Source organism: Nicotiana tomentosiformis, chromosome 4, assembly GCF_000390325.3.
Source record: "Nicotiana tomentosiformis chromosome 4, ASM39032v3, whole genome shotgun sequence".
NCBI classification, from domain to species: domain Eukaryota; kingdom Viridiplantae; phylum Streptophyta; class Magnoliopsida; order Solanales; family Solanaceae; genus Nicotiana; species Nicotiana tomentosiformis.
This window is the reverse complement of record NC_090815.1, coordinates 36,012,277-36,023,503: the sequence shown is the minus strand read 5'-3', so window position 1 is coordinate 36,023,503 and position 11,227 is coordinate 36,012,277. Positions and strand designations below refer to the sequence as shown.

At 38.4% G+C, this 11,227-nt stretch overlaps 1 protein-coding gene across 1 annotated transcript; it reads left to right on the top strand.

Moving 5' to 3' along the window:
- Nucleotides 1-222: 222 nt before the first annotated feature.
- Nucleotides 223-1,092, top strand: LOC138909505 (uncharacterized). Its single transcript, XM_070200709.1, has one exon. It carries the CDS (start codon nucleotides 223-225, stop codon nucleotides 1,090-1,092), a length of 870 nt encoding a protein of 289 aa, XP_070056810.1.
- The last annotated feature ends 10,135 nt before the right edge of the window (nucleotides 1,093-11,227 follow it).

Sequence of the window (11,227 nt, the reverse complement as noted above, 5' to 3'; positions counted from 1 at the left end):
ATGTTTAATGCTGTCAACAGTGCTATGGAGATGTTTAAAGCCTTCATGGCCAACCAGAACGAGAGAAGAGATGAGATTCCACCTCAATCAAATAGACCGAACAATCCTGAGTCCTCAAGAGTGAATGAATTTTTAAAGTTGAGTCCTCCATTGTTCCATGGTTCTATAGCTGATGAAGATCCAATGTTGTAGCTGGAGGGTGTCAAGAAAGCCCTCCGAGCGATGAAGGCATTTGATGATGAAGCTGTGGAGCTGGCTACTTACCAGCTTAGAGATGTGGCTGGAGCTTGGTTTGAGATGTGGGAAAAGGAAAGAGATGAAGATGATGGCCCGCCTACTTGGGAAGAATTTGAAGAGACCTTCATGGTTAACTTTATCCCAGAAGAGGATAGGGAAGCTAAGGCTACAGAGTTCGAACAACTCAATCAAGGGAATAAAAGTGTGCAAGAGTACTACATGGAATTCATAAGGTTGGCTAAGCATTCTCCTCACATGGTTAAGACAGAAAAAGCAAAGATTCGCAGGTTTGTTGGCGGTTTGGCTTACCACATTAAGGATACAACATTAGCTGCAGCGGTAGGAATGACAGCTTTCTCCTCTGTTGTGGGATTCGCCAAGCACTTAGAAAAAGACAGACAACAAAGGAGAGAAGAAAAAGAGCAAAACAAGAAAGCCCGGACAACGGGCAGGTTTAATGGTACATCCAGCGGAGGTGGAAGGGGTTCCTCTAATAAGGAGTCATTAGCACCAACTCAGTCCAGTCATCAGTCAGGTGGTGGGTCTTCCTTCAGACGTACTCAGAGTTATGAAAATCAGTCTCGCCAGAATCAGAATTTTAGGACAACATCCTCACATAGCCAGAGTCATGCTGAGCAACATTCACAACAACAAGGTCTTTGTGGAACATGTAAGCATCAACATTCAGGTCAGTGCAAGCTTGGGTTTCATGGTTGCTATCATTGCGGAGACATTGGTCATATAAAGGCCAACTACCCAAAGTTACGACGTAATTTTAGTGGTGGATCAACTCGTCCTTCTAGTTCCTCAGCTACTACAGTTGCACCACCACAAGCTCGTGGTTCTTATAATTAGGCAGGGCATGGAGCAGGCAGAGGTGCAGATCGAGTTACTCAAGGAGGGGGACAACCCCGTTTGTTTGCTACACTTGATCGTCAGAGTGCAGAGGCATCTGCAGAAGTTATTACAGCTATACTTCTAGTCTGCTCACATAACGTTTATGCCATAATGGATCCAGGTTTAACATTTTCATATGTGACTCCATACTTTGCAATTAACCTCGAGCTAGAACCGGAACAACTTAGTGAGCCATTCCTAGTATCTACTCCAGTTGGCGAGTCATTGAAAGTCACAAGATTCTATAGAGGTTGTATAGTTTCAGTCCAAGGTCGCAACACCGAGGCCAATCTCATAGAGTTAGAAATGGTGGATTTCGATGTGATCATGGATATGGATTGGTTGTCTTCTTGTTATGCCATGTTAGATTGTCGTGCCAAGATAATCAGGTTCCAGTTTCCAAATGAAGAAGTCTTAGAGTGGAAGGGTAGTTCAGCACCGCTGGTAGGTAAGTTTATTTCTTACCTTAAGGCACAACGAATGATCGGTAAGGGGTGTCTCGCCTATTTGGCTCACATCATTAATCCAGAATCAGAATCACCAGCTCTTCACTCTGTGCCAGTTGTTAGATAATTTCCAGAAGTTTTCCCAGATGACCTTCCCGGACTTCCTCCTGAAAGAATCATAGACTTTGGCATCGATCTCATGCCAGACACTCAACCCATATCTATACCTCCTTATAGGATGGCTCCAGCAGAACTTAATGAGTTGAGAGAACAGTTGAAAGACCTTCTTGACAAGGGCTTCATCAGGCTGAGTGTTTCACCGTGGGGTGCCCCGGTCCTGTTTGTCAAGAAGAAAGATGGGTCTCTCAAAATGTGCGTTGACTATCGGCAGTTGAATAAAGTTTCCATTAAGAATAAGTACCCACTTCCAAGAATTGATGATTTATTTGATCAACTTCAGGGTGCAAAGTACTTTTCAAAGATAGACTTGAGGTCGGGGTACCACCAGTTGAGAATCAGAGAAGAGGATATATCTAAAACAACCTTTAGAACTCGCTACAAGCACTATGAATTTCTAGTAATGTCCTTCGAGTTGACAAATGCTTCAGCTGCATTCATGGATCTCATGAACAGAGTTTTCAAGCCATTCCTTGATACCTTTATTATCGTGTTTATAGATGATATTTTGGTATACTCTAAGAGCAAGGATGAACATACCGAACACCTCAGGATAGCCTTGCAGACCTTGAAGGAGAATGAGCTTTATGCCAAGTTTTCAAAATGTGAGTTCTGGTTGCAGTCCGTGGCATTCTTAGGCCATGTGGTATCTAGTGAAGGCATAAAAGTAGATCCTCAGAAGACAGAAGCAGTCAAGAACTGGCCTAGGCCGACAACGCCAACCGAAATCAGGAGTTTCTTGGGGTTAGCTGGATACTATAGAAGGTTTGTAGAGGGATTTTCCTCACTTGCAGCTCCATTAACTAAGTTGACTCAGAAAGCAGTTAAGTTCCAGTGGTCAGACGCTTGTGAGCAGAGTTTTCAAGAGTTAAAGAAGAGGTTGACCACTGCACCTGTGTTAACCTTGCCGACAGGTTCAGGTGGATTCACAGTGTATTGTGATGCCTCTAGAGTGGGTCTTGGTTGTGTTCTTATGCAAGATAGAAAAGTTATTGATTATGCTTCCAGGCAGTTAAAGAATCATAAAAAGAACTACCCCACTCACGACTTGGAACTTGCATCAGTGGTGTTTGCATTAAAGATATGGCGACACTACCTTTATGGCGAGCATTCTGAAGTGTTTACAGATCACAAAAGCCTCCAGTACATTTTCAAGCAAAAAGAATTAAATTTGAGACAAAGAAGGTGGCTCGAGCTATTGAAAGATTATGACATCAATATCCTTTATCACCCGGGCAAAGCTAATGTGGTAGCAGATGCACTTAGTAGGAAGTCAATGGGTGTCTTGGCCCATCTTGCAGTACAAAGGCGATCTTTGGGTCGAGAAATTCAAAAACTAGCAAATGATGGGATTAGATTGGATGAGACCAAAGAAGGAGGTATAACTGCTTATGCCTTAGCGCAATCCTCCCTTGTTGCGCATATTAAGGCTAAGCAAGACAAAGATCCGTACTTAGTGAAGTTAAAAGAAGGAGTCAGAAACAAAGAAATCACTGTTTTCACTCTAGGAAGTGACGGAGTTTTAAAGTTGAATGATCGGTTATGTGTGCCTGATGTAGATGGTCTTAGAAAGTCCATAATAGAAGAAGCTCACAGCTCGAGGTACTTTATCCACCCAGGTGCTACCAAAATGTATCTGGACTTGAAAGGGTTGTATTGGTGGAAAGGCATGAAGAAGCAAGTAGCAGATCATGTGGCTAAATGTTTGAATTGCCAGTAAGTCAAAGCCGAGCATCAGAGGCCTGGTGGCCTAGCTCAAGATATAGAAATACCATAGTGGAAATGGGAGATGATTAATATGGATTTCGTAGTAGGTCTACCTCGCACATACCGTAAGCATGATTCAATTTGGGTTATTGTAGACCGACTGACAAAGTCCGCGCATTTCCTACCAGTAAAGATGACAGATTTCGCATAGCAGTATGCACAGTTGTACGTCAAAGAAATAGTCCGATTGCATGGTACTCCAGTTTCAATCATATCTGACATAGGCCCTCAGTTCACGGTGCATTTTTGGAAGGTATTTCAGAAAAGATTAGGTACCAAGGTCAATTTGAGCACCGCTTTCCATCCACAGACCGATGGCCAGCCAGAAAGGACCATTCAGACACTCGAAGATATGCTGCGGGCATGTGTTATAGATTTTGGAGGTAATTGGGATGATCATTTACCACTTATAGAATTTGCTTACAATAACAGCTATCAGGCCAGCATTGGTATGGCTCCTTATGAAGCGTTGTATGGGCGAAGATGTAGGTCTCCGGTGGGTTGGTTTGAACCAGCAGAGGTTCCATTGATTGGTCCAGAGTTTGTTTGTGAGGCCTTAGAGAAAGTCCATCTAATTAGAGAAAGACTGAAAGCGGCTCAGAATCGTCAAAAGTCCTATTCTGATAAGAGGCATCGTGACTTAGATTTCATGGTTAGTGACAAGGTGTTTTTGAAAGTTTCACCAATGAAAGGAGTTATGAGGTTTGGTAGGAAGGGGAAACTTAGTCCTAGATTTATTGGACCTTATGAGATTATAGAAAAGAAGGGAAACGTGGCTTATGAGCTAGCGTTGCCCGTTGAGTTGTCCTCTGTTCATCCTGTTTTTCATGTGTCTATGCTTAGAAAGTACATTCATGATGAGTCGCATATAATACCTACCGATACCATAGAAATTAAAGAAGGCTTGACTTATGAAGAGGTACCTATAGAAATTCTCGATAGGCAAGTAAGAAAGTTGAGAACAAAAGATATAGCATCGAAAAAAGTTTTGTGGAGTAATCATGATTCAAAAGAGGCTACGTGGGATGTCGAGGAAGATATGAGGAAGAAATATCCATATTTATTTGAGGAAAAAGGTATGTGAACCTAAGTTTGGCTTGGCATATATATTTTATTTATTAAATACAAGTTAGCATGTGTTTATGTCATTGCTAGATTACACTTAGTTGTTGAGTAATTTAGTTTCTATCAGAGTATATTTAGTTATTTAATAATTTAGTGCCATGCCAGAGTATATTTAATTCATTAAAGTTATTTACTTTTTGCTGAAGTGTGGTGCTTTAGATTTTGGTTGGTTATTGTGGTACCTCCTTGCCGGAGTGTGAGTAATTAGTTTATGAGTTGTGTATGGTGCCTACGAATGGCTTGTTATGGTATATTTTGTTGTTGTTGGTGTAGTTGTGGTATTGGTGACTGGGATATTTTTGGATAGTCCAATTTACAGGGGAGACTTTGCCGAAATTTTTAAAAATTTAGGGAGTTAGCCAAAATTTTGAGTCCCTTGGGAAAGTGAGTAGTGCTAAGAAACCTTAAAAAGTTCAAGGATTTGAGGAATGATTATTAGCTTAAGAATAAGGCCTTAGCAACCTTCGAGGACGAATGTTTTTAAAGAGAGAAGATTGTAACACTCCTCAAATCTGTAGAAGTTTCAAAACTCGCTAAATATATAATTTAAATTATTTTTATCTTAAATTATACTTCTATTACGGATTTAAACCCTTGTGATTGATTTTTGAGTTACTTCTCTATTTGTAAATAATTGGATATACAATTAGGGAAAACATTAATAATTTTAATATTATTAACTATTAAAAGTAGGTATAATTAAACAATAGTATAAAAAAAAAAAAGGAAACAAGAAAAGAGAGCACGTGAAAGGCCTTGGCCCATAAAGGGCCGTGGAAGGCAAAAGTATTAAAAAAGGGTTTATACAAAGAAACAGAACAAGCGTCTGTTCACGCACGAAACACAAAATCGTGAAACAGAGCCTTGCTGCTCAGTACTCGCGCAGGAAACGGGATATTTAGGTTTCTTTACAAATCACTTATTCTTGAACTCAGGTATACAAAATTCCCTATTGTCAATTATCCTACAGTAGTAACCAGTAAGAATTGAATAGTTAATTCTCTTCTTTCTCTGTATCAACAGTAAATTTTATGTTTAGGTGAGAAACTTTAAAATTAATTAAAATGCACTGGTTGTTGTAGAATCGATTGTTTGACTGGTGTCAATTAGACTGGGGCCTACGTATTGGCTCGAGATGTTTTGAGGTGAGTTGATATAACCCTTTACTAAAGTGGTTTAACTCACAAAATCATGCATACAATGTGTTTGATGAATTGCTTAAAAGAGTTTATATGTACTTAATTGGAGCGAGTGAGTACTTATTAACTTAGAATTGTTCTAGCTAAAATTTAGATGATTTATTATGATATATGTGCACAAATTTTCAGATTTTTGTGTTATTATTATATGCCATTTTCATGTTGAAAATTCATGAAGGAGCAGGAATCTTTAGATATACTTTTGAATATTTATTTCATTCTTATACCATGCTTTACATTTAAGGATGCCAGCATGAGTATGTATAGGATGTTCTAGAAAGATTTAGACTTGAAAAGTCACAAGAAGAAGTTTTAAAAAGAAAAAATTTTTGGGAGTATCCTTTATTCTGAGAAGGGTTCATCGTCCAGGCCGAGGGTCCTGACCAAGGCGTTGACTTCCTGAAACTACTTGTGCCAAAGTAGGGAGCACCCGAGCCAAAGGTCTCGTTGTTGAGAATTTACTTAGCCAGGCTAAGGTATGATACATGAGCACTGAGAACTATGAAGTGAGTGGCACCTCGTGGATTGGGCCTATTAGATCAGGTTGGGATCGAACCCGTGCCAATCACACGGTGACTAAGACAGAAATAGGTCAGGATAGTTGGAACTCCCAAAGTATAAAGTGATGGATTTTTTTTTAAAAGAAAAAAAGAAAGAATTTCTTTTAGAATATTCATAAACTGCTATTATGCAATTATTTTAGAATTGTTCTTATAAGCTCTATGTTTTACATATATTTAGAATCTTTGCTTGTAATGTATATGCTATTAAAGTTTCGTCCCTATCGTTAAGACTCACTGAGTACAATGGATGGTACTGACATTCTCTTTTGGGAACCTAAGTTGGTCTGCGGTACAACGTAGGAACCGGTTTTGCAGGCGAGCAGGCTACAGGTTAGGACTTCCCTCACTTCCAGTACTATTGGTGAGCTCCGCTGTTGTTCGTGGAGTACTCCTTAGTGTCATCTTTATTTAGCTATTTCTTTGTTCACTTAGAGAACTGGCCAGGAAATCTCATGTCCTGAGCAGTGCGTTAGTTTATCAGTAGAGGCTTCATAGACACAGTCGGTGGGTTAAGATTAAGATGTTTTTGATAATAATTTAGTAGTATTTCAGTAGTTACTACGAATAAAGTTTTGGAGTTGATTTATTTTAAATATTTAAATTAATCAAAAGTATTTAGTTAAAGTATTGCCTTGTTGCATATAAAGTTTGAAGTTATAATAGATTTGCTAAGTACAGATGGTTCGTTCGGTCATGTTTAGTGATCGGATGCCGGTCACGACTTGTTCAGAAAATGGGTCGTGACAGTCAAAGTGGGCTAGGTCCAAAGGGTATTTTATTTATCCACATAGGAAGGGAAAAAGGCCAAAAAAAAACCTAATTTATTTATCTACATGGGAAGAAAATAACCCCAAAAAACCCAACAATTATCCCCTCCCGACTATGTAGAGGAGATCGCTATCCCGGTAATCATGCAACACTCTTCAAACTTCCCTCTTGGCAGAGCTTTAGTCAACATATCCGAACCATTATCATCGGTGCGAATCTTCACAAGTTCAAGCAACTTAGAATCCAACACATCTCTAATCCAATGATATCTCATAGCAATATGTTTAGACCTACCATGAAATGTAGAGTTATTGCAAAGATGAATAGTACTTTAACTATTGCAATAAAGCACATATCTCTCTTGAGCAAAGCCAAGTTCCCACAAAAATCTCTTCATTTAGAGCAACTCTTTACAGGCTTCAACGACAGCAATAAGCTCAGCTTCTGTAGTAGATAGAGTAACACAGATTTTCAACCTAGATTTCCAAGATACAACTCCCCCTACAAAGGTAACCAAGTATCCTGAAGTTGACTTGCGAGTATCAACAACATCTGATATATCTGAATCAGTGTAACCACAAAGAATAGGTTTCCCTGTCCCAAAACACAAACTCAAACTAGAAGTGCCACAAAGATATATCATTATCTACTTCACCGCATTCAAATTCTCTCTTCCTGGATTAGAAAAGAAATAGCTAACAGTAGCAACAATGTGAGCAATATCTGTTCTTGTACAAATCATTGTATACATCAAACTACCAACATCTGAAGCATATCTTCCTTCTCATCATCACTAGAAGGACATTGCTTCATGCTCAATTTGAAGTGCATAGCTAAAGGTGTACTTACAACCTTAGCTTTATCCATGTTGAACCTGTGAAGTACCTTCTGAATATACTTCTCTTGTTACAGCTACAACTTCTTGGCCTCTCAGTCATGGATAATCTGCATGCCAAAAATCTGTCTTTCTGGTCCTAAATCTTTCATAGAAAAAGACTTGTTCAACTTCTGAATCCTGCAAGCATTATGACCAACAACAAGCATGCCATCAACATAAAGCAATAAGATAATAAAGTCATCATTAGAGAATTTTTGCAGAAAAACACAATGGTCTGAAGAAGTCTTCTTGAAGCCCTGCTGACTAATAAAAGAACCAAACTTCCTGTACTACTGCCTGGGAGCTTGTTTTAAACCATACAAGCTCTTTTTCAACTTTCAAATGAAATTCTCTTTTCCCTTGACTTCAAAACCTTCTGGCTGCTCCATATAAATTTCTTCATCTAAGTCACCATGAAGAAAAGCAGTTTTAATATCCATTTGTTTAACTCTAAATCTAGACTTGCAGCCAAGCCCAGAACAATCCAAATGGATGACATCTTCACAAATGGAGAAAATATTTCATCAAAATTAACTCCCTTTTTTCTGATTAAAGCCCTTGACAACCAATCTAGCCTTGTATAGTGGAACTAGATTACCATCTTCATGTTTTACCCTGAGAACCCACCTGTTTTTCAAAAACATTCTATCTTTAGGTAACTTAACCAAATCAAAAGTATGATTATCATGTAAGGATTTCATCTCATCCTTCATATCATCAAATCACTTTTCTTTTTCATCACTATTCATGGCCTATTCAAAACTTTTAGGTTCTTCCCAATCAATCAAGAGTACATACTCAATAGGAGGATAACGAGATGAAGGTACTTTCTCTCTAGTAGATCTTCTAAGAGAACTCTTTGGAGCATCAATAGTAGTTGGTTGCTGGTCAACCACATCATCTTGCACTAGAGCATCAACAACATATTTCTATTCATTCTGAACATAATCACCATCTTCTTTATTAACTTGATTATCATCAGTTTGAAAATTTTCTTCAGGTGGATATAGTCACAGGAACTGAATTAACATCAACTAATCTCTCACTGTTTTGAGAATCAACCTTCTCAGCTTTGTCAAAATATTCAATTGTCTGGTCTTCAAAAAATACAACATCACGGCTTCTAACAAGTTTCTTTTCAACTGGATCCTAAAAACGATAGCCAAATTCATCTTGACCATAACCAATGAAGATATACTGCCTAGTTTTAACATCCAGCTTTGACCTCTCATCCTTAGGAATATGCACAAAATCCTTACACCCAAAGACTCTCAAGTGATCATAAGAAACATTCTTACCAAACCAAACTCTGTCAGGGACATCACTATCCAAAGCAACAGTAGGAGACAAATTGATAACATAAGCAGCAGTATTAAGTGCTTTTGCCCAAAAGAAGTCTGGCAGCCTAGTATTTGAAAGCAAACATCTAACCCTCTCAATTAAAGTTCTATTCATCCTCTCTGTTGAACCATTTAACTGGGAGTCTTTGGAGGAGTTTTTTGATGCCGAATAACCTGCGAACTACAATAATTATCAAAAGGACCAATATACTTACCACCATTGTCTGAGCGGATGCATTTTAATTTCCTCCTTGTCTGTCTCTCAACCAAGGCCTGAAAAATCTTTAACACATCAAGTACTTGATCCTTGGACTTCAGAGGAAATACCCAGAGTTTGCGAGAATGATCATCAATATAAAAGTCACAAAGTAAAGTGCACGACTATGAGACCTTATTTTAAAAGGACCACATAAATCAAAATGTAACAATTCCAGTAAATCAAGCTTTCTCGAAGCTGGATGACTCTGAAAAGAAATTCTTTTCTGTTTCCCGGCCAAGCAATGAACACATCTGTGTAATTTTTCTTACTTTACTCTAGAAAGCAAATTCTTCTTAGCCAAACTATCAATCCCTTTCTTACTCATATGACTCAACCTTCTATGTCATAACTCTGATGAATCAATATCCACTAAATTAACTGAATCAATAAACATGGAGCCATGCATTTTGTACAAGTGATATGCCTTGATACCTCGAGCCACAACCATTGAAGCTCTAGTAAGCTTCCACTGGCCACCACCAAGGATGTTGTAATAACGATCATCATCAAGCTTTCCTGCAGAGATTAGATTCAGGCGGATATCTTGAGCATGCTTGACATTGTTAAAAACTAACCTGGAGCCATTGTTAGTTTTCAAACAAACAGTACTAATTCCAAATACATTAACATCACCATCATTACCCATTTTTAACTTTCCAAAGTTACCTGGAGTATAAGAAGAAAAGTATTCCTTCTTTGGTGTGACATGAGAAATGGCACCTGAATCCATAAATGAGCTAGCCTCATCATGAAAAAAATTAATGGTATCTTCGTCGTGGACAAAAAGAAGTCCATCATCAACAGTAGCAACACAATTTTCATTGTCACCATCTTTTTTTTGTTGTCTCATTTCCCTCTTAAGCTTGAAAGAGAACTTCTTGATGTGCCCTTTCTTGTTGCAATGATCATATGTAACAATCCTGTACCTGGACCTCGATTTGCTTCTACTTTTTCCTCTATCATTCTGACCTCTGAAGTTACTTCTCCTATGTCTTCCGTAATCAAAATATCGGAGTGCGAAGCTAAAGAAGACGAAGCTTGAGATCTTCTCCTCATCTCTTCATTTAGACACCACTCCTATCATATTCCACGGTAACAACACCACTGAGAGTAGAATTAGTCAAAGAAACCCAAAGAGTTTCCCAAGAATCAGACAAAGTATTCAACAATCAGAGTCCCTGTATTTCTTCATCAAATCTTACACTCATTCTAGGCAACTGGTCTAAGACCCCTGGAATCATTTATATGATCAGAAATAGGACTGCTCTCTTTGTATCAAATACTCATCAATTGTTTCAGCAGGAACAACTTATGATTGCTAGTCTTCGAAGCATAAAATGTCTCGAGCTTTTCCCACAAACCTCTAGCATGTGTCTCATTCACAATATGATTTTGAAAATTATCTTCAACCCATTGTATAATATAACCACAAACCTGTAAATGCTCAAATTCCCAATCCTCATGAGACATAGATTCAGGTTTACTAGAAGCAAACACGGGTAAATGCATTTTCTTGAAAAATAGAAGATCTTTCATCTTGCCTTTCCAAATATGATAATTACTGCCGTTTAA

Bases quoted from the DNA above. Each gene is read 5' to 3' on its own strand.
- LOC138909505 (XM_070200709.1), top strand. From the start codon at position 223: ATGAAGGCATTTGATGATGAAGCTGTGGAGCTGGCTACTTACCAGCTT.